Source organism: Nyctereutes procyonoides, unplaced genomic scaffold, assembly GCF_905146905.1.
Source record: "Nyctereutes procyonoides isolate TBG_1078 unplaced genomic scaffold, NYPRO_anot_genome, whole genome shotgun sequence".
NCBI lineage: Eukaryota > Metazoa > Chordata > Mammalia > Carnivora > Canidae > Nyctereutes > Nyctereutes procyonoides.
Window position 1 is genome coordinate 21,491,538 of NW_026575082.1, and position 24,636 is coordinate 21,516,173.

General features: G+C 37.9%; 1 protein-coding gene across 1 annotated transcript in view; it reads right to left on the reverse strand.

Moving 5' to 3' along the window:
* The window catches only part of LOC129514498 (netrin receptor DCC), a gene marked incomplete at its 5' end in the record, with an annotated part of 702,567 nt that overhangs the window by 51,105 nt on the left and 626,826 nt on the right, over positions 1-24,636 (reverse strand). Inside the window, 3 exons of the mRNA XM_055333118.1 lie at positions 4,882-4,998; positions 8,950-9,176; positions 17,040-17,202. Of these exons, the coding sequence (XP_055189093.1) occupies positions 4,882-4,998; positions 8,950-9,176; positions 17,040-17,202 (507 nt within the window). The remainder of the gene's footprint in view (positions 1-4,881; positions 4,999-8,949; positions 9,177-17,039; positions 17,203-24,636) is intronic.

A 24,636-nucleotide genomic window follows, 5' to 3' on the forward strand; every position in this document is an offset into this window, starting at 1 on the left:
GAGGATTTAATGAAATAGTAATTAGCAAAGTATTTAGCAAATGGATAATATTCAGAAATTCTCCATATTTGTTAGATTTCATTTTTCTTTCTTTCTAAGCTCATTATTTCTTTTCCTAGTTAATGAAAACAATTTTAACTGTCCTTAATATACCATAAAATCTGATTAGAAGGTATTTTAACCATAACTGATTTTTTTAAAGAAGTCCCACACTGGTATATTACAAATACAAGGCATTCTTATAATGCATTTACTTATTCATTCAGTCATTTAACAGATATTTAGAAAGCACCAATTTTGTGCTAGTATTGAGCTATACAATGTATGAATGTGAAGATAAATTGGATACATTCCCTCCCCTTCATGAAGTAATTCACAACCTGTTAGAAGAGGAAAGGCTTGGTCTAGAATACCTAAGCATATGAGGTAGTACTATGTGTAATTAATGCCACAAATGTAGTAGAGAGAAATGCTATTCAAACATGAGAAAGGAAGCCAGCATTTCTGGATACAAGATTCAGAAAAGAAAGAATTCATTAGAGTGTAACTTTGAAATTGATGCATACAACTTTGTTAGGCAGAGATAGCCACTGAGTGATTCCAAAAGGAGAGATAAGTCCAGAGGGAAAAACAAAGAAAGGGCAATGTATAGTTATGGATGGCATTAGTCTAGCCTGGCAGGAGTCTTGGATATATCTCTATACCTCATCTATCTATCTATCTATCTATCTATCTATCTATCTATCTATCTATCTATTCATTTATCTATCCATCCATCCACCTAGGCATAAGAATAGGAAACTAGAAATGTAGACTCAGATGTAAGATGCTCAGTGGTTTTTAGTTGTTTTTTTCTTGGTAAACAGTGGGGAGCCTTTGGACAAATTTATGGAACAAATGCGGTATTAAGTTGTCTTTGGAAGACATCTGATAAGCAGGATGCATGGGAGTATGGAAGATGCTAGAAGGGACTAAGACTCATTATGAAGCTGTTTTGACAGTTCAGGTGTGAGGTAATAAAGAAGAAAATTAAAATATACTCTAGGGAATAGGAAGGTGGCCAGGCATTGAAAAGATATTTTGGAAGAAAAATCATATCAATAAATGGGATTTATTGGATAAAGAAATTATACATAGAATGCAAAGGTCCACAGATGATTTTTTAAAAAGATTTTATTTATTTATTCATGAGAGACAGAGAGAGAGAGAGAGAGAGAGAGGCAGAGACACAGGCAGAGGAAGAAGCAGGCTCCATGCAGGGAGCCCGATGTGGGACTCGATCCCGGGACTCTAGGACCACACCATGGGCTGAAGGCGGCGCTAAACTGCTGAGCAACCCGGCCTGCCCAGATGATTTTTTTTTTAAATTTGAATAGAGTTGACACATGAAACACAATGATTTTTAAGAAGAAAACTCTTAGATAGGTCCAGATAGAAATAACTTTGTTACAAGAGGAAAGTAGCTGAAGGGGAAAAGAGAGGCAGCTCAGGGTACAGTGCCTCTCTGTGTAGTAAAAAGAATGAGAGAAGGACAGTGTCTTCACAAAGTACCACAGCAGGGAGCTGAGTTGATTAGGGATTCAGAACTCTGAAGCCAGACTTTCTGAGTCCAAATTTTGGTTCTGCTACTTAGTTGTGGGATGACTAAAACCTAGGTATTTAAACTCTCTAAGCCTCAGTTCTCTTATTAGTGAAATAGGAATACTAATTGTATCTAACCCATGAGTTGAACAGTTGGAATTCATCATAAATGCCATAAGAGTTTTTATACTTAGTAGAGTAAAACTGAGAGCTGTATTAGAACATGGAGGGAACGTGACATACAGTAAAGCAGGAAGAAGCAACCATTAATTCATTCACCTAAGTTGTCTCCATTGGAGCTTATCAATTGCATCAGGCTCTGTTCTGAGCATTGAGGATATGAGATGATCAAAGAGGCAAAATCTCTACTCTCATAGAAATTACAATATGAGAAACATAATAAATAAACACAGAGATGCAAGCAGGATGGCCATGCACATTAATAAAGAAAAATGGAACAGAATAGAGGAGAGAATGACCAAAAGTGCTGTGTTAGACAATGGTTATGGAAGAACTGTGATGGTAGCCACTGAACACAGACTTGAATGAAATTAAGAAAAAGGCATGTAAATATCTATGAAAAGAAATTCCAGGGAAAGGGAACAGCAAGTGAAAGTCCTTGATTTTGAATGTGTGTTATTCACATACATTAGAGGAAGGCTATCAGGCTGACATGGATAAGAGTAATTGCAGGAGATGGAGTGAGGGACATGCCCAGAGGCTTTATCACTTGGGGCCTTGTAGGACAGGGTAAAATCATAGATTTCATTCTACATGTGATGGGAAGTCAAGAGGAGTAACATGATCTAATTCACACGTTGAAAGGCTGCTCTGTAGATAACTTACCATAGGGGAAAGAGCCAAAGAAAAGAGACTAGTTACAAGCTTAGAGCTATAGTTTATAATCTGAAACAGCTGGTGGTGGCCATAGCTTAGGACAGAGCGGTAGAGATGGGAAGGAGTGGCTGGATTTTCAACAGGTATTATTAGCAAGAAGTATAGGATTGATGAAAGACTAAATTTGGGATGTAATGAAATTTGAATAAAAGATCATGAAACTAGAGTTTTGAAAAGAGTGGATGAACTGTGGTACCACTTATTGAAATGGGGAAAATAGTAGGAGGGTCAAGTTTGGAGGTGGGGAAAGGGAAATGAGAAGCAGGATTTCCATTCTGAACATAGCTGACTTGTCTCTTACACAGCCATATGGAGAAATGGAGTCAATGGTTGATATTAATGTTGATATGGATTCTGAGAAGAAATTAAGTTAGAGATAAAATTTGAGATTTATCAACATTTAGATGAAAAAATTAAAAAAAATTAGATGGCATTAAGTTCATCGGAACCAAATGACATCATCAAAACAGCAAGGTAGGCAGAAGAGAAAAGCTTGAAGACTGAGCCTTTGGGGCACTCTCTGACTCAGAGATTGGGAGGAAGAGGAGGAATAAGTAAAAGGTATTGAGAAAGAGCAGCCAGTAGGATAGGATGAAAACCAGGAACATCCAGTTTGCCGTAAATCAAGTGAAGAAAGTGTTTTACTTAAAAAAAAAAAAAAAAGTGAGAAGCTATGCCAAATTTTGCTAAGCATCTGAAAATTGATGACTTATTTTGGCAATGTGGAGATTTTCGATCACCTTACAACTGTGGTTTCAGTGGAGCGAAACTGAAATATCATTCAAACTAATAAGGAAGATTACAAAGATTACAAAAAGGAAAAAGTGGGTATAACACATTTTAAAAGAGCTTTTCAGGAAGGGAGAGGGATAAGCTTTAGTTGGAGGGGAAAGTGGTCCAATGAGGGTGTTTGGAAACAAGGGTTGTGATAGAATGCTTGTATGCCCATTGGAGTATCCATGAAGAGAGAAAATGGATGATGCAGGCCAGGGAAGGGATAAGTACGAGGGTCCCCAAGTGGATGAGAAAGGATGACAACAGAGGAAAGAGCTGGCTTCAGATAGAAGCACAAACACATCAAATAGATTTGATGGAAGTGTAAGGATGCCGTTTCTCAGTGTTTCTCTCTTCTTGGTAATATAATAGATATAAGACATTCATTTAAAAAACTGAAACAGTGAATAACTAGAGAAATGAGTAGCATTTCCAGAAACATGGCTGCTTGTTTGCCTTGGATTTGTGGTCATTAAGGCTCACCAAGCAAGTCATGTGTTTTTTTCCAGATAAAACCAGCTGTTAGGGTACATGGTAAGAACTGGTAGTGGAGCTAATATAATCAGGGTTGAGGTTTTCTCTTTCTTTCTTTCTTTCTTTCTTTCTTTCTTTCTTTCTTTCTTTCTTCTTTCTTTCTTTCTTTCTTTCTTCTTTCTTTCTTCCTTCCTTCCTTCCTTCCTTCCTTCCTTCCTTCCTTCCTTCCTTCCTTTCTTCTTTCTTTCTTCCTTATTTCATACAATGGGAAAGGAAGACCAGGGGAGATGAGAGTGTTTGCAAGGGACTGAGATGATAAATGACTCTGAATTCTCAGTTGAGTTTGGAGGACACGAGGCAAATGAGGGACAGTGGGAAGGCAGCAGAGTTAATGGATTGGAGGTCTTGGTGGGATTGACGAATTGTTAGCAAGAAGGCAATAAAATAGGTGAGCAGGAAAGAAACAAAGTCATAGAAAAAGGGATAATAGAAACTGAGGTTTGAGGGGTTACAGTGATTGCTTTAGTGGGTGACACAGTGTGAATTGATGAATTGAGGTGGGAAGGAGCCAATATCATTGCAGGTACCATAAAGGAACTAAACAGTCTAGGGCACTGGATGAATTACCTGCATGGATATTATAATTGCCAAGATTAATCATAGAGGTAATTGGAAAGGAAGTGACCCCAGGTGTGCTAATATCTTCAGTTAATGTGGGAATATGACAGCAACCTTTGACAAGAAGAGGGTAGTAAGTGGATATCTGTTAACACTTGCTTCAAGGGTACTAGATTATTTAAATCTGGAAATTGGACCTATTAAAAAAGCACACATAAGAAAGCTATGAAGATGTGATCATTAGACTGAGACCAATAAGAGTGACAGAAGTTTCAGCTCTTCAATTCATATTTTTTATGATTCCTTAACTATGTAGCCATCTGTCTTGCAACAGACAGTCCACTGGACTGCATACAACAAATACAATAAGTACAAATCTGACTTCAACTATAAATGATATAGTTTTAGCGATTTTTCATTTTGTTCAGTTACCCAGAAAGTACAGAGAAAACTCTAAATATTTTTGCTAATTTGATACAGAAAAGATGAAAACAGAAAACATTTCATGTCTTCACTGTGGTACCAATCTTTACCCACCAGGATTGTTGGACTGGGCATCCATAGGAATCATAAGCTTGGCCCGAGTGGCTCTACGTGCAGCCAGTGACCTTTCCAGAGTGGACATGGAACTCCCTGCTTCTTCAGTGTCTTGACCTAGGAGAAGAACAATACTCCTGAGAGACACGTCTTCATTGATGCAATACTTGACATACTTTCTAGCTAGGCATGCCGATGCCTCTTTCACTTTATTGATATTTTAAATAATTATATCTATTTTTTATTACCCAATCAATATAGTCTCATTGCAAAAACTCTAATATGATAAAACTTACCATACCTGGTTATTCAGAAAGAACCATTATTTATATTTTGTTCTTTGGCAAAGTTTGTCTATGTGTAATATGTAAAAGTGAGAAGGTATATATTAACATACATATTTTGTACTAAAGTGACATTTTCCCACACATACTCTTTTGTTACCTTCTTGGGCAAATAATATGAACATATTTCTCTGTCAAGTCAGTTTTATAATTTTCATTTCTTTATTTAAAAACAGTCATACTTCTATACTCACAAGCAGCACCTATTCTATTTTATTTATTTTATTTTTTTTAAGTATACTGTATGCTGAATGTGGGGCTTGAACTCATGACCCTGAGATCAAGAGTCACATGCTCTACTAACTGAGATACCCGGGTGCCTCACTTTTAGCATTTTTAACAGTTCCATAAATATCCAATTGTATGAATTTACCACAATTTATGCAACTAGTACTTAAGGCCCAAGGGCATTGCATCTTATTATAAAAACACAAGGGATAAACTATATTTTTCTAAAGTAAGGCCAGGCATATTTATTATACATTTATTATGATTCCATAAAACACCATACTACAGAATCTTTAAAAATAATAAGAAAGGGGGCAGCCTGGGCAGCTCAGTGGTTTAGTGCTGCCTTTAGCCCAGGGCATGATCCTGAAGTCCTGGGATCGAGTCCTGCATCAGGCTCCCTGCATGGAGCCTGCCTCTCCCTCTGCCTGTGTCTCTGCCTTTCTCTCTGTGTCTCTCATGATAAATAAATAAAATCTTTAAAAATAATAATAAGAAGAAAGAATTATATGTATAGATTTAAATGTTAATAAAATATATGTTGAGAACAACAAACTTAAGTTCTGAATAGCATCCTATGTGCTCATTTGTGTAGTATGCATATGAAAGCATATTGTGTATATGCACATTTCTGTGTGTGCACATAAATATATAAATGTAAATATATATATCTGTATATATGTGTCATATATCTGTATATTATATATGTATATGTGTGTTTATATATCTGCATAAAAGTGCATGCATATATATCTGTATAGAAAGGTTACAGACAGAATTCTTAACATTGCCTTCCTTTGAAGAAAGGGATATGGAATTTGGGGATGGTGAAAAGGCAAACATACTTTTGATTCCTTTGGGTGTTATTTTCGCAACTTTTTGTACTATTCTGTGTCTTTTAAGATTACACACATGTATTTTTAAAATTGAAATAGTAGGTAATAGAATTCAAAATTAAAAAAAATAATGCTGGGGGAAAGTTCTATGTTGCTAAGACGATGAGAGCTGTCTACATCTGAAACTGTTCACACATCCTCCAAAAAACTACACAGAACCATGTAGGACAATAAAACTGTGCAAATTATACCACTATGGCACAAAAAACTTTGAATCTCCTCTAAGTATAAAAATAAATAGTATTTTCCAGAAAGCTATGACTCCAGTTGCTGCCACAAAGTCTTTGTGGGAAGTTGAATATTTAAGAAGACTTTACAAAAGAGAGGAGGGGAATAAGCCTCCTAGGATTGACCTAAAATAATCCACAAAAGGAGAAAGTCTACCTCAAATGTAAAAATATTTTAAAAGGTTCCTAGTAGACCAGAACATTTAAGAGTATACTATTCATTGACATGAAGTTTTGTTCTTTTACCTGCCAGGAGACTGCAGAGAACACTAGATATAATGTAAAATATAACTAGCAGGATTTTGAGTACTACTTTTCTTCTACTATAGAGTTGACAAGTAGGTCTTTAAATTAAAAACAAATAAGCACAAGTATCCTCTTATTCTAAGGAAAACAGCCATTGTTTGGAGTTAAGCTTCTCCCAGGACTTATTAAATGATCTCAAGTACTCTGGCTGCCCCCAAATGTCATTTCAGTGTGTAAAAGATAAAGGGAAATGTAAGGAACGAGAAATCCTAGAAATAATTGGTAAAATCTTTAAGGGCTGAGAGGTAATTCTATCCTCTGCAGTGGGAGGCGGAGGTGTGCTGTCCTCTTGATGCCCCCTAGGAATCCAAACTGTCAGAATAAACATCTGTAGAGTGTGGAGGCTCCTGCAAAAAAGATCTGCCTTCCATTCATTCTCTAGGTATTAGTTCGCTCAGGCAGCAGGCTTGCTGGTCTACTCTGTGTCTATTTAAACAGAGGAAGAGGTTATTTAAGAAGAGCAAAATTGAAAGAGGGCCCAGGACTGGAGTACAATCTCTCTCATCATTCGGTCTGGGGTCAAGAGGTCCCTGGGAAAGTCGCTCAAGCTTGAGTCCTTTCCCTGGAATTCACTCAACTGTAGCTGGCCCGTCCGAGGAGAGTGAGGTTGGCAGAGCTGTGCCTGGTAGGAGGGGGGTAAACCCAGACTTGATACCTTACCTCACGTTATGGGCCAGTGGAAGAAAATCCCACAGGGTCTCAAAAAGAACTCATACTTGTGCTTCACAAGGGACCCAGAATTTGGATGTCACAGGAGGACAGCCCATCTGCCCAAAAACCAGCGTCAAACTTCCAACTCTCCTTTCTCTCCTCCCTCCCTGCCTCTCACCTCTTCATCCCCCCTCCCTGTCCTCCTACACAGACAGGAAGAACAGGTGGGTAGGAAGAATAAGTAAAGGAGTTTCTGAAACAGACTGTGCTCCCTCCTTCTGCCCCACACCCACCGCTCCATTTCCTTCCAGGGTCCTGGAGGCCTTAAACAACAGATTAAGATCCCAGTCCTCAGAGCCCAAAGTCCAGCTGGCTGTAAGGGAAGGAGAAACTTTAGCTTCAGAGTGCAGTTCTTAATAGGACTAGAATGTAGTTTAACTACTGAAAATGATGGAAAGGTTAGGGAATCTGTTTGAGATATTATTTAAGAGCTGGAAAAAAATACTCAACTCGCGATTAAAAAGTGAGCTCCTTATTTAAACAACTGGAAGCTGAGAAAGTCTAGTAAACCAGTTACACATTCAAATAACTAAAATATTTTAATTCGGTTTAAAAACAACAGCTACTCATCCTGCAAACACATTATGAGTAGACCAAGAGGGGTATGTGTGTGTGTTGATGAGAATACTTGGTTCATTGTTTGGCTTCCCATAAGCATTTTTAAAATTCGAGGACCAACAGAAAGTGGAATATCTTACAGGCACTTTCTAGATTTCTTAGTTATTCCTGGACATGGCTTGTTCTGCAACTATTCATCAAATGGTAGGCTTTCTGCTTCTGATCACTTTGCGTATCAACAGAGCCTGCACATAGACTCCACCAAACTAGGCTAGTGATCATATAATGTGATTGCATGGGGATAAAAGTTGATGTTCACAGCAATCAAGGCCAAAGTAACAGAAGAGTCAATATTTTCATAAGTCACGTGTCCCTAATGTGATTTTGTTTAACGCAAGAAACAGAGTGAATTTAAAAATCAACTTACAATTATCCATAGACACAGGAATTAAAAAATGTACAAATAGTTTCAAATAGCATTTGATAAAACTTTCATTCAAGATTTAACAAAAAGCAATAAATTAATTTGGCTTTTACATTTCAGTATTTCCCAAGCGTACCACCTGTTACCTCCTACAAGTTTTAAAAAGCATTTCAATGATAAAAGGCAGGTAATAGGATGATGGAAAAGAAACTAGTTACTCAACCAAATTTACATCAGATTATTTTAACTGCTGATAAGAGACCGGCAGATTGAAAGGAAGGATGCCTCCATCAGAGAGGGAGTGGGGACATCTTTTTTGGAATTCAGAATTGGGGGCGGGGGGGTTGCCCTGATGCCCAAGAGGAGAGAGTTACCTGAATGAGAGGTGCTTTTGCTCCCCAATTGAGTTTCTGACTGGCTGTGGCTGACTGGTGTGAGGTCTTGGCAACTTTGGATGGGAGAGTCCCTTCCTGTAGGGTCAGTACCCGATGGCTTCTCAATATTTTTCATCTCCATTTCTTCATGATGTATCCAAAGATCAGGAGGCCTGAGGTCCTTCTGGCTGCCCTTCCTCTTGCCAACACTGTGAGTGGCCCGTTTCCTATGGAACAAAAATTAGAAGGTGAATGTGAGTGCCTCTGTTCAACGGTCCTTCCTCTCTTTTCTCAGTCAATTCAAGTTAGAAGCAGGAAAGGACACAAGAGTGCTCCCAGGGGGGAACCCATGAAATCCAAGAATTGGCAGGCATGTCTTGGCTGTCTTTCGTCCTCTCCCCCGGAGCTTCACCACATTATAGGAGCAGTGGTGCTGAATCCCCAAGGCCCTAGCTGCCTGCCAGAGAGTGCCTGACTCTAGCTTCACCGGCTACAAATTCTCACACAAGGTGACAGTGGGTTAGATGGAGCCATATGCCAATCTTCGGAGCTAGTCATAAGGTACTTGACGGCAACATCTGCTTAGGAGATAAATGAAGGAGCTGCTCTGAAAGGGCAAATAGAAATACAAAAGGCCAGAATTTGTGCCAGCCAAGATTAGGGTTTAGAAGAAAGTCTATAGCTCAGCTGCACAATTTAATGTGCTATTTGGAGACAAAAGGCAGCATGAGGACATTCTAAGGAGAATAAAGCACTTGTGCCTTGGAGTCACTAAGTATCTGGATGCAAACACAATTAAGACCCATCATCTTTTGAAGAGAGAAGAACACAGTTTAGAGGGGTGCTTCAAATGTCTCCTATTTCCCTCAATAAGAATTTTGCAATCATAAATTCATTTTTTCAGGGGTAGTCTCTTTTGGGGGCTAGTGAGATACAAATGTTCCCTACATGCTAAGTAAAGTAGGCATGGCACTCAATGCCAGCCATGCAGTAAGGGTCAGTAAACTATGGCCTGTAGACCAGATCCGCCCACAGCCTGATTTTGTAAATAAAATCTTATTGGAATCCTACTGAGCTCATTTGTTTTCACAGTGCAGAGTGTTGAGTAGTTGTAACAGAGACTGTATGTCCCACATGTCTCACGAAGCCTCAAATATTTACTATTTGCCCCTTTTTAGAAAGTTTTCAGCCTCTGCTTTACGGTTCTACCTCTTAAAAAATCTCCACTTGTAGCTTCTATTTGTTTAGAGTAATAATGTCTCTTCTAAGACAGAATTCAGATAGTTAAAATATAACCTCTGATAGAACCCCAGAGAAGTAACTCCCTTTTACTTCTTCACTTGAAACTTATGGTTTATGAGGATAACTGTATTCACGGGGGCTAAATGGTTCAAACAAGCCACTTCAGTGAACCCTCTTTGTGACTCGTACAAAGCCATGGAGAGTGGCTTTATCTTCCAATGCTGAAAGACCTTTACTCATATTGGGCAATTAATAAATGTTTAGTGGTGTGACTTGCTTTGTTTTGACTGTTTTATACATTTTTTGGTATTTTTTGAAGCATGCTGATATAAGGATTGGAGACAAGGAATGCCAGACTTGATATTTGTTGAGTAGCTTAGTAGAGAAATATTTTCTGTTCTAATGTTTTCCCTATAACTACCTACATTTTGCTGACTTTCCAGCAGGGGTCTCACACTGCCTCTGGACAATGGTCTGTAAAAACCCTTAGACCATCTTCCTGTGTCTAAAATAATAACTGTGTGCCAACCATCCGTTCCCTGAATTCATTTCCTTACACTTCACCTGCGCACAGGAAGCAATCTACAAGTCACGCGCAGCTCTCTAGGTAAGCTACCCCTGGTAACTTCATAGAACAATTTAATGTCATTTTTGCACTTGGAAATTTCACCCTGTTATCTTTCTAACAAATCAAAATGCTAAATAACTTTTTAATCCCAGTGCCTACAAGACTGCCTAGAGAGACGTTCCAGTTCCCAAATCCAGGATAAGAAAGTCAACCTTTTCATAATAACTCAACATTTAAATAGCCTTTGGGGGAAAATATGTCAAATAATTTCTGAAACTAAAAAATAAATTATGAATTCTGGTTTCCTCTTGTTTACACACATAACTCATTCATTCATTCATCAGCCCCCATAACCTCAGTGCCAGATGTGTCTTATTAAAAAAAATTCCATCTGACTGAGGTAGAGAATTTTTGTATGTTGTGACTTATAACCTCCATACGGGAAAAAAATATCATTTCTGATAAAAAGCATCTACATTTTTATGATGGATTTTAATCAGATCAAGACTTTTTCTGAGAAGCTACTCATCCACTCATGGTCAGTCAAGAATCTAAAGATTCTAAACAAACTTTATTTTCTTTTTGTATATATTCTACAAAAAAAACTGTCTACTAACTGCTTTTGTTTTCTATAATGTCTCTTATCAAGAGATACATCTTTGACCTTGGAGAGGCCTCCCTTCCCTACTGGTGGTAGAACAGCCGCCCATGTAGCAGGTTTGTAATAAAACTGACATCTGCTCATAACTAAATTGCCTGAAATTTGTCTTAAAACCTGCAGGAACATTGTCATCTCAGCCTTCTGTCCATCTGCTGGTTCTCTGACATAGTGACTGTTGCCCACTGTGGTTCCCTAGTTCCTCTGTCTCACCAATGGAATCTTTAAAATCTGTGTGCAGATGAATCCAATGCAATGGATCCTGAAATACGTTCCCAGCATCAGCATCTCCTGAGAATCTGTTAGAAATGCATGTTCTCAGTCTCCACCCCAGATCAGAAACTTGCACACGTGTATGTGTGTGTGTGTGTGGGGGGGCGTTGTGAGAGGGACAGGCCCAATAGTCTGTGTTTTAACAGCCCTCAAGGGAAATAGGATAGGATTCTTAAGTTTGAGAAACACTGTCATAGTGAATTTGGTTTTGTTTGTTTTTATGTTAAACTTAGCTTTTGTATTAGATTGGGAATGTGTCACATGTTTATCCCTTCCTACATGCATCTTTTCTCACAGGTATCAGTAATCCTTCAGCTTCCAAAACCAGCTGTGGGATGGAAGGTCTCTTCCTACGCTGTGAATTTTTTCATAAAGACTCTCACACCATAATCAAGTGCTGGTGATTTTTGTTCTATCTCTCTCTTTCTCTCTCTTTTGTTATTCTCTTTCTCTGTTTCTCTATTCCCCACCCCACCTCCCATCTATCTCATCGTACTTTGCCCAGACGCCTTCACAATCCAGTTTACTTACAAACCACTTACTCTTAAGGATTTTCTTCAAGCCTCTGTTCTTCAGGAAGCCTTCCTGACCATGTTAGGTCAGTGTAATCTGAGCATATCGAAGTCCCTTTCCTCATCTCTTTCTTTTCCATTCACCTTGCATTGATTACTGCCTGTCTTCCTGAACTGGCCAGAGGCTCCCAGCATGGGAATTGGTTTCCTCCAGTGATACTGGAGCAAATTCTGTCTCTTTCACTCGTCCAACATCACCCATTGTCTTAGAACACTTATTCATTGAACATTTACTGAATACTGAGTGTGTGTCAAGAAATTTGCTAAGCACTAGAAATGCAAATACTAGTGAGACAATGGGAGCTTGATAAATGAGTGAAAAATGGCATGGCTACTGTGAATTTCTGCATTGTTGGAGTAAGGAGCAGGCCCTGGGACTGGCAGTTGGTAAAAGCTGAAAAAGTAAAGGGACCAAATCATAGGAGGCCTTAGCTCCAACAGAAACATTTTTAATACTATCTAGAAGTTGTGAGAAATTGTAGAAAAATCTTTAGCTCCTGAGTTAACATTAATCAGATTTGTTACTTTGTATCATGCAGATCCCATTCTAAGCACATATTAATTACCTGAATTAAATAATAAGAATTTTTCATTATCACCTTGGAAGGATTTTTTGCAAGATTCTCTGATTCCTTATTGGCCTCTCTGTTTCTTACTTTGCACCTAACCTATTTCTATAAGAGAAGTTTGCTTCCTTTTCATTTTTAATTAATATGCTTGGGATGTGAAGGTATAAACACCAACATTGGGTTAGTAACCATTTTATTCAAGACCCTGCCCTTTGAAGTTCTAAAATACTACTCTCATCTCATAGATTATTTTGCCACATTGTAATAAATTATTAAATCCCTTTCTGCTCAAGGCATCCTCTGCTCAAGTTGTTCATAGGAAGCAGGCAAATAGCTCTGTACTAATTTTCCTGATCAGATAGAAAGCACCCAAGATCTGACAGGAGGTTGAAGCAAGGGCAGTTTGCTTCACTGAGAATTTACAGAAGTCTTCAGAAAGGAAGAAGCCCTGAACGGAGTGTGAAGAATGATTCAAGGTAACCAGGAAAAAATCTATTGGGATGTATAATAAGTACCTGCCCTACTTCTTCCTTGCAAATCTTTCCCAAAGGTTTCCAGTTTCCTAATTCTCTATATTGATTATTTTTATTCTCCAAACTGCTATTAAAAGCAAAAATAAACAAAAGAACAATAACAACAACAACCACAAAAACAAAAAGCTTGTATTGGAATCCCAGGGAACATGTGTCCTAGAAATTCAAATAAACCTGCATTTTCTCTGGTGGAATTAAGGTATATTGAAGATCTAAGGGGTTGCCTCTGTGGAATACTGAAAAACAATAAAAATGTTTAAAAAATGTTAAAAATCTGAAAATGAGTGAAAGTAACCTAAACTACAATAGATTTAAGAGTTTAAACATTTGATTGTCAGGACTGAAGATAATTATTTTTTGTCAAAATCTGAATATGGACTAATATTTAAAACTTGCCTTATTTATTTATTATTTATTTATTTATTTATTTATTATTATTTTGTCATATACTTTTAAAATCAAATAAGAGGCTTAGTCAACTGGTGACTCTATCATGTGAACTTTGAGTTTTATTCACATATTTAAATATAATGTATTCAGACATGTTGATTATCTACCCAGGTAACTGCCTTAGAAATGTGATAACCATGTGTTCTAGATTTCCAGGATATTTTCAATGTTAAATAGTTTGTCGTTAGTATCTACAGATACATTCTAACTTATCATGATACATGTTCTATATTTGGGCTAGGAAAATGTTATTACTTTCCTAAAAGGTACAGAACCCCTATAATTTAAGACTTCATCAGCATATTTTTCCTATATTATGATATTCTACTATAATTTCACTAATTCAAAATATGTAAGGGGATTCTCTTCAAAGTACTAAAAATGTAAATTAATAACTAAAAGAAAGGCAAAATTATTTTTATTTCATATTAATTTGAAGCTAAGTGCTACCACATGAGTTTATAATTTGATAGTGCTCCATGGGGAATTTCAGTGTTTTAAGATAGAAAGATGATAGAAAGTATTTAGCCCTATTTCTCACTGAGGAAACTGACATTCAGGGATTAGGCCTTCCTTTAGGCTTAATTAAACACCACTAATTTAATTCTAGAAGTGGAGAATCAGAACTAGAACTTGGGTTCTAACTTGTTAGTGATTTTACATTGTAAAAATAAAATCTTACCAAGTGGGGTGTTAATCAATCAGATGACCACATTCTTTTTTTTTTTTTTTTAGATAACCACATCCTTATTAAATAAATATAAATATGATAAACCATAGAATAAAATGTGTGGGTACTAACTTGAATAAAGTGTTACCAACAGTACACAAAAATATGTTTCAAATCCACTGGATGTAATTCAAGAGCCCCACTGAAACACAAAGACAATTTACATTCTATAGCACCAACAGATAAAGAGATATTGAAGAAAGCCCATGAATGTGTTTCCTATTTCACTTCATTAATTACATTAAACTCTCATTTTTCTGAGAGTTCCATTGGAATTGATTTTGCTTTCATCTGCATCACTTAATTCATTCAAAAAGACTCAGCGGTAGTGGTATCAGGAGGAAGGATCCTCAGTGAAATCAGGAAAAGTTAAATTAAAACTCAGGAATATCTTGAAGGAGAAAATTTTTTCTTTTTTTCTTCTGTTAACATATACAAACAAAGAGACCAAGATGAACGCCCATGGGTCTGTTGTAGGAGAAAGATATATGAAACAAAATTGTGAGAATATGCCAAGTAAATATGAAGGGACTTTGGGTGAAGGCTGAGGAAAAATCAAAGTGGCAGCACCACTATGAAGGTATAAATTTACTGTCTTTGGTTTCCAATCATTCATGGAGTGATTTATTCTTTCATTCATTTCCTGATTTTAAAAACGAGTCAGACACAGGTCTCAGCCTCTACTCTTTTTAAATAAAAACGTCAAGCTCTTCACAAATTGCTTAGCGTGGGATTTAAGACAATTTAGGAGTTTCTCAAGATAGCATCAAATCCCACTTTTGCATTTTGAGAAGACTGGCATTTTCTCTATGAGGACACAACATGCCCAGGAATCCAGTTCGTCAGGTCACTAAATACCCTCCAACATTATCTCAAAAGGATGAAAATGGAACAAACAAAACACCCTGCTACACACAGATGGTTTAGTTAATTAAACTTAGTTTAGTGAATGCATCCGTGTCTTTAAAGCCTTCGATGAAATAGGCCAACTTTGGTTTTGATGCCTTCCCTACTTCCATTTATGCGAATCTTCGTGACTCTGCTTCAGAGCCCTGGCTCACCGGCATTCTATCATTCTGTGTTTGCACAGCCCCTTTCCTGGGATGGCCCGACCGAGAGGCTGTTCGATGCCTTACTCAGTTACAGTTCCTCTCCCTCCAGAGTCTCACTAAGTAGGAGGAAGTGTTTAAGTTCTGTGGGTAATTATGACTTCCCAGAATGAGAGTCAGCTAAGCTCAGTCGGCCTGGGTTCTTGTTAAGCACAATGGATCAGCCCACCAGCTGGCATCAGCTTGAAGACAGGCCAGTCTCATCAATGCAGCCAGATATAAAATTTGCCCTGCCATATAAATAAATTAAATGCAAAGACTGCATCTACACTCCTATGCCACTTTCTTCAGTTTGTATATCTTTCTGTATCCTATTTCTAAACACTTCAGAAGGTTGGAAGATCCCATACAGATCAACAAACGGGTCATAGGGTTTTTAAGGAGAGAGAAACTAAGATATTAGCAAGGAAAGAGGAACAATTATTTGTTAGAGAATCTTCCTCTGACACGATGTGTAGCATATAGTTGTCAAACCAACCATCTATAGGCCCATGCCTCAGGCTTTCAGAGCTGGCGCCATGCCTGAGGCCAAAGGGAAAAAAATGAATCAAGGGAAGAGCTTATTATAGCCAATTCAGTGAGAAAGTACAGCTGAAAGGGACATATCAGGCAAGATTTGAAAAGTGCTAGAGAGGCAGAGAAAAACCAGGAGATTATTGCTGATTCCCACAGCCGATTGACACAAGGTTAATATGCTGGTTATGGATGTTGTTGGAAGGGGATAAGTTGAATTAAAACCATCTTCCCATTCTAAACTTTGATGTATCAGGACAATACATGTGCTATAACCTAGAACTGCATAATATTAAAACATTTTTAAACCCCTCAGAAAGTTTAATTTCTGAGTATCAATCACAGCCAGGAATTTCTAGAATTTCTCTTCTAACTACTATCTCCAAACTAAACACTCCTCAGCATTGTAACTACACTGAATTTGGAAGTCATCCATGCAACATTGATTCAATGCCTACAGTCTTCCTGGCCAGAATGGGGAAATACTTTTCGAGGAACACACATCTCCAACATTTGACACGTAGCTCTAGAGAGGGCCGTGAATTGGAACCTGAGGAAGTCCAGTCTCTAAATGTTGCTGAAGTAACACCTGCCCCCACTGGAAGGAAGAATCTGGCTCAGAGAAGTAAAATCAAGCAGAAATGCCAAGTGGGCCTCCAGGTGCATTCTATTATTAAGTCTGCAAGTCCGGCCCTCACCCACTCAAGGTTTGGACCTGGAATCAACAAAAGGTGAGGTTTTGCTCAGGTCAGAGGATAAATAATATATGGTGAATTGTGAAAGAACACAGGAAGAGACCTGTCAAAAATATAACTCAAGAAGGTATAGAGCAAATAGTGACCTCTCTCCTCTTAGGAACCAGCTGTTACCTACTTTCTCTGCTGGGCTGAAGAGCGCCGGGTGCAAATCACAGCCACGATCACTACCACCAGCACTGTGATGACGCCGACGGTGATCACAATGATCACAAGCAGGTTGCTGTTCTTCTGAGGTGTGACACTGCCATGTGGGGGGTGCATCTGGCCAATGGGTGGCTCTGGGAAAAGACAGGCAAATGGAGATCAGATTTAGGGAGATGTGAACAGCTTGGTGTTTATCAAGCTGTTGAAGACGTGAAAGTTCCTAATGTTCTGGGCATTCCTGAAGCTGGGGAAAAAAAGCAATGAAAAATGAGAGGAAAGATGGAAGTTATCTACCTAAGATAAACAAAATTTATGTCCACACAAAATCTTGTACAGAAACATTCATAGCAGCTTTACTTAGAATAGTAAAAAAAAAAAAAAAAAAAAAAAAAAATGGAAACAACCCGAATGTCCATTGACCGAAGAATGGATAAACAAAATGTGGTACTTCCATACAGTGGAGTATTACCCAGCCATGATAAGGAACCAGGAACTGATACACAGTAAAATACTCATGTGCCTTAAAAACGTTATTCTAAGTGAAAGAAGCCAGACACAAAAGGTCAATATTGTATGGTTCCACTCACATGAAATGTCCAGAATAGGCAAATCTATGGACAGAAAGTAGATTAGTGTTTGCCAGTGGATGGGAGGAGTGAATGGGAAGGACTGTGAATGGGTATAGGCTTACCTTGGGGTTGGCAAAAATGTTTGGGAATGAGAGAGTGATGCCTGTTGCACAACCTTGTGGATGTGCAAAGACCACTGACTAGTGCACTCTCGGGGTGAATTTACGGTATGTTAACTATCTCTCTCTGTCTCTCAATTTAGCTCTCCCTTTTTAAGAATTAGCCTACCATACTGAGCAGAAAGTAGGGGGAAGAGGAAGAAGGCTACTTTGTGCTATGAGTATCCCAAGGTGATGAGAATCACAGGAAGCCACCTCAGTGATGCCTGCCTAGGACTACTCTACACACCTTCCCCTAGGCCTGGCCCCTCACCTGCCATCCTGGGCTCCCCTGAATGAGGTAGTCTTTATGAAAATACTATTTATTCGATGGTGTGAAAGACAAACTATTTGACAGCAATCACTCACAATTTATTTCCCTTTTTTTTTAAGAAGCTACCTAAAAGGCACCTTTAATTTTCAAACTGGTAAGAGTGTATGAATCCCACTTAAAAGCCAATCACTGGGTTTATAAGAGTGTCATGAAGCCCTGATATAAATGTTCTGCAGTGTTCCCATAGTACCTCAGCATCAACAATATCTAGGTCAAAATAACAGACTAATAAGACATTTTTTATAATTTGCTTATGTAACGACACCTTAAATTGCTTTCTTAAGTCCTCAGTGATCAATTAGAAACACTATGCTCTATACACATCACGTTATTTGTTAGAAGTCGTAGTGTTCTAAAAAGTAAACATTAGCTTATTTTATTTATCAGCTAGTTTAAAAAGTAACAGAAGCAATGAGTTTGGTTGTTTTCCAGACCTAAGCTTTGAAGGTGCTTCTTTAACAAGCTATATTAGCTTTCTATACCTTCTGAGTGAAATATTTGGGCCTTTTAGACCTTCAGTGTTTTTGTTTATAAAATGGAAATAATAATACTTATAGTAATACCTCTTTTATACAGCTATTGTCAGAATTAGAGAAAACACATACAAAATGACCCTCTTAGCACCTGACGGAAAGTAGGCACTTCTATCATTATACTACTGAAACATTACATAATATGTTGCCTAAATTAATAACCTGCCATACCATTTGGGACACTTCTGGTGTAGGCTTCCAAACTGCAAAATTGTTAGAAATATGCTGAATGTCAAAAATTAACTTCTCACAAATGAATATAATAACCCAGTTCTTGCTTCAAAATCAAAACACTATCTTTTGACAGTTATCTAAGAATCACTGCTTTTTTGAAACAATAGTCACCTAAATTTAAGGTATTGCTGATTCATTAATATTGGAAAAATATTAAGCACTTCTAACATAGCTTGAATCTCGGGGGAGGAACTCATCAAAAGTATTTAAATAGCACTTTCTGTTAAAAGATTCTGCTTCTAAGTGAGAGAAATAAGATTTCCTTGACGTAATTTTACATTTACTACAGAGGAATGAGGCAAGTAATGAAAGGTCAGAACTTTCTGTAGCAGAGTTTTACTTACAATTTAAAAAGTCATTTTACAGTAGTATCTCAATATGCCCTTTCTGTGCTTAACAAATTAATTGATTGGAATAAATTAACCTTTTATGTGAGCACTGACAAAGAAGATAGTTGGAGATATCATGGATTTTTATTAGCAAGACTTAGATTTAACAGTTCACCATTTCTGACCAACTTACTTTGAGTCACACAGAGCAGTACACCCTAAGAGCATTTTTAAAACCTTGTAAACTAGAATTCTTCAAATTTCCACTCATTTTTCTTTCCTTCCCACCCAGAAAGATATCAACTTCAACTCAGAAAGTAATGATTCTGGACTCTGCTGAACAGTAGGGAGATTATACTGATGCCATTGCCTCAGAAAGTTAGAGATCATGAGGACTCCCATTATAAATCTTTGATTCCAGGCCTTTATGACTTCCTCATAAAAATTCCTATCAGTTTAAAACTTGCTATTGAAGGTCTTTCATTAATTTTCCAATCTCAATTCAAAGGCTTGAATAATCAGAATATTTGACATCAAATGAGCAGTTCAGAAAGTCAAGCGGAATGGAATCTTTTGATGTAGTTGACCCTCATTATTTGTAGCAATTTGTTCTGTAAAGTTGCTGTAAACACGGAATTAAGGAATATTAAGAATTGCTTCTGGAGGCAATTCAGTGTTAGGTTCCTGGGAGCTTCTGGTGACAACGTTTTTATCAGTCAATATATGACCTTGATTTATGTGTATTTCTGTTTAAAGACGCTTTATTTATTATATAATGTTCATCATTAACACTGAACTCACAGTCAACAATATTACAACACAAGCTTGAGTGCAGTTCAATTAACACACACATTTTCTCCAAGACATACATCACACAGCCTTTTGCATGTAGAACACTAAGCAGCACTTCACTACAGTTAAAGGCCACTTTAAACGCTGACATTGCCACCAAAAACCAACAAAAATGTGAAAAAAGTGGCACTAAATATACTGTAGAAAGGACAACTCCTTTGCACTGTGAGTGCTGAAACAATAAAGCAGAATTGAATTTTTGGCTGCTCTGCACATGTCCACAAATGACCATAAAAGCACCACAGTTACTGATTTTGGTGTGTAAAAATAGATTTTAGCAGTAGGTGAATTCCCAAATGCAGAATTTGCGAGAAATGACAATCAGCCCTATATCTGAGCACATCATAAGATTGCTTCAACAGGAAAGAGTTCTGAATGACAGCCGGACTCCAGAAGAGGCAAGATGACACTCTATTGGGCTTCAGAGGGGAAGCCAATGATGTAATTCAGAGATTTGCAAATATTCTCTAGAACACTGTGATTATTTCATGAGATAAAGAATGTAACACACCGGCCACAGGCCCTGGCACAGAGTTGGCACTCAATAGACATTATGATGTCGTTCAACATAATTCATTCTATGTGATCTTTTAAAATTAACAAAAAACATATTGTCTTAATGCATCTTTTCCTGGTGTTACTATAATAGCTTGGGTATCCAGTGTCTGAGAATCAAAGATCTAGATATGTTTCATTAAAATCAGTAAGGAGAGAATTAAATTTTTAAAAGTCACACAGACACATTTTTTATTTTCGTGATGTTTGATTATTATAAAAGGTTTCAACCTTTCTCTACTAAATTAAATAAAAACAAATATTTCATAATCAGATGTGCCTAAAGTCTTTGTAATAATTGGAAAATTGGTTTTGTGAAATAATAATGTCTTTAATTTTTATAGTACTTGGGAGAGAACAGATCCAATGACTGCTTGGGGACTGGACTTCTTTCTTACAATTGCAGTCTTTTCTGATAACAGTTTTGTTATTAGAACACTTTGAGCTCAACATATGTCTCAATAATTTTACAGGTCTTTGAATTTGAACAGAAATTCCTATGGCATTGAATATTTCAAAGCATCTCCTGCTGAAATAAGGTGCTATATAGTCGATCAACTGGAAGAAATTTCACAGATAATCTAGCCCAATGTTCCCTACAATGAAATATTAATCAGCATTATGGGGTGGGGAGGGAGTTCCTTGGTCAATTAAGTTGGAAAACATATTTCTTTTCTCAAATCTCAGAATTTTGAACATGCTAATGTGAACTGTGAATTGCCAGGAAAGATAGGGCAGGAATGGTAAAGAATATATCCAATTATTCTAGAAAAATATATTGAAGATCCAGTTAGGTGCTGGTGATACGATGCTGTGATCAAAACATGGATTGACCTTGAGGGCGGTATGCTAATGAAATAAATCAGACCAAGAAGGACAAATGCTCTATGATATCGCTTATATGTGGAATCTGAAAAAGCCAAACTCAGAAACAGAAAGTCAAATGGTGGTTGCCAAGACTGGAAGTTGGGAGAAATGGGGAGATGTTGGCCAAAGGGTGTAAATTTCCAGTTACTAGTTGAATAAATTCTGGGGTTACAATGTACATCATGGTGATTATAGTTAATAATACTGTACTATGTACTTGAAAGTTGCTCAGAGTGTAGATATTAATTTTTTCCATTAAAAATGGTAATTATGAGATATGATGAGGGTGTCAGCTAAGGCTATGATGTTGATTGTCTTGAGATATATAAGTGTATCAAATTAATACATTGTACACCTTAAAGTTAGACAATGTTGTATGTCTATTACACCTCGGTAAATCTGGGGGGGGAGGAAATTCTTGAAAGGATTCAAACATACAGTTGTGATATAGCCATAGGTCTGCCCAACTGGTTAAACCAGAGAAGGATAAAAAAACCCAATATATATTAAATGACTTATCTTTTCCATTCCTAAAACAGGTACCTTGTCTGGATCATTGTGAGCTGAATAGAATGTCAGGTTACTTCTCACCTGAGATCAACCCACAACTGTTTGAAGGGAGGTGTGAAAGCTCCATTTCTGAGCTGTTTTTCTGGAAGAGCAGAGAGGGAACAATAGCCAGGCTATGAAACCATTAGAAAGTATTTATTGGGCCATGCTGATATTGTTTCATACTAATTTGCATGTCACTGTCTTCTTGTATATCGTGTGGTTTGAGAACAGTTTCCAAATTAGAATATTGTGGGATGGTGGCAGAGAAGGAGCAGGTGGCAAGGTAGGTTGGTCTCATCCCAGGAATACAACTAGGTAAGTATCAATCAAATTAGAATATTGTGATTGCTCCCACCTCCACACACCCCTCAAAGAGAGGCATGATTGTTGGCATCATGGAGCTTACAGCTTACTGAAAAAAATACTTACTAAACAAATCATGAAGCAAATAAATATAAGATTACAACTATAATTGGTAATTTTAAAAAGTAGAGTTCAGGGAACCTGGGTATCTCAGTCGGTTAAGCATCTGCCTTCAGCTTAGATCATGATCCTGGGGTCCTGGGATTGAGGCCCACATCCCTGCTCAGGTGGGAGTCTGCTTCTCCTCCCTCTGCCCCTCTCCCCTGCTCATGATCTCTCTCTTTCAAATAAATAAAACATATTTTTTTTAAAAAAATATAGTTCAAGAGAAAGATGTAGTTGAGAACATAACAGTCCTTGGAGGAGGAAGGTGGTCATAATGAAAGACCTCCTTAGAGAAGTAACATTTAGGCAGAATCATGGGGTAACCTAGGAGTTAGCTCCTGTTTCTTTATAAGCAAATTGAGAGCAGATCATGTGTCTGGAACGCTGGGAGCAAAAGGGAAGTGGCACAAAATGGGGCTGGAAAGAGAAGCAAGACTCAGTTCATTCAAGAACCTTATGGATCACATTCAGTTATCTTCAGAATGATCACAGACCTCTTAAGGACTTTCAGGAAGAAAGAGTTTGGTGGTGGAAGCGGAGACACCAGGTAAGAAAATGTTGACGTTCTCCAAGTAAGAGACAGTGATGGCTTCAACTGAGTTGGTGGCCAAATGAAGCAAGCAAACACACAATACAGTCTGAAAGTGAAACAGCAAAGGAGACTGCAAGTGGGGGAGGAAAAGAGGAAGCGTCAGGTTTGGACTTAAGCCATAGTCCCACGTCTGAGGTGAGGGAGAAGGTGAAAGACCAGTGAGGGAAGAACAAGAGCTCGGTCTTAACTGTTAGGTTTGAGATCTTATGATAAATTATAAAGAAGCAGCTAGGAAGTGTTAGAAAAGTAAATCTGGAAGCCAGCACGTAGGTGGGAGTGGACAAAGTCACCAAGAGTACAGAGTCAAGAGTACAGAGTCCGCGGAGATGCTTTTTCAAGACTAATATACCTCTAGTGTTCGGGTAAAGGGAGGATCTGGCCAGGGAGACATGAGTGGCCCAACGAGGTTCCTAATACCTGACATTGGAACACTTTTTTTTTTTTTTTTCTCAGAGCTTCTCAAGGGAGCCATTTACCTTGGAACAACCTTTGGGGGATGGTGATCTAGATCAGTGGTTTCTAACTGGAGAGAGATTCTGCTTCCCCAGGGGAATTGTGGCAAAGTCTAGAGACGATTTTGGTTGTTACAACATGGTAGAGGGGAAATACTCCTGGCATCTAGTGTATGAAGGCCAGGGATCCTATATTGCATTAGGCAGGCCCCACAACAAAGAATTACCCAGTCTCAAATGGCAATAGTTCTGAGGTTGAGAAACCTTAGCTTAACACTTTCTATGTTCAGATGAAAAACTGAGACCCTGAGACTTTAAGTGACTTGATTCATACACTCCTAATCCCTAGCAAAGTCATTTTAGAACCTGGGGTCGGGATTAGTCTGGGATCTTTAAAATCATTTGCCATAAATAATAGTGGGATAGTAGGTAGGCAGAGCCTCTTGTAGACTAGGCCTTGAGAACCTGCACCACTCCAATTATCTATCAGGGAAACAACATGAAGTTCTATTTCTGGACTTTTTCTTTGACATTAAGGTGTTGGTTCAATGTCTTATAATAGCTTGCCAGCCTCAGAATGGTCATTTCATGCAAATTTGGAAGACCTTTAATGCAGACTGCATTTAGATTAGTCAAAATGTTATAGAGGTTTGAAAATAATAAAACAAAATTTTTCAAAAGTAAGGGGCAAATCATGACCTTTTGTCCTGAACACACAGCGTAAGTCATGTTTTACAGAACACCTAATATGACTCTGAATATTTACAAATTAATTAATAATATTGATTTTTTTAAAGATTTTATTTATTTATTCATGAGAGACACAGAGAGAGGCAGAGACACAGGCAGAGGGAGAAGCAGGCTCCACGCAGGGAACCCAATGTGGGACTCGATTTCAGGACTCTGGGATCACCACTTGAGTCAAAGGCAAATGCTCAACCCCTGGCCACCCAGGTGTCCCAATAATGTTGATTTTTTAAATAATATTTCACCAAGGCATCCTAGGAGTTAGCTCCTGTTTCTTTGTAAGGGAACTGAGAGTGGATCATGTGTCTGGAACACTGGAACCTATC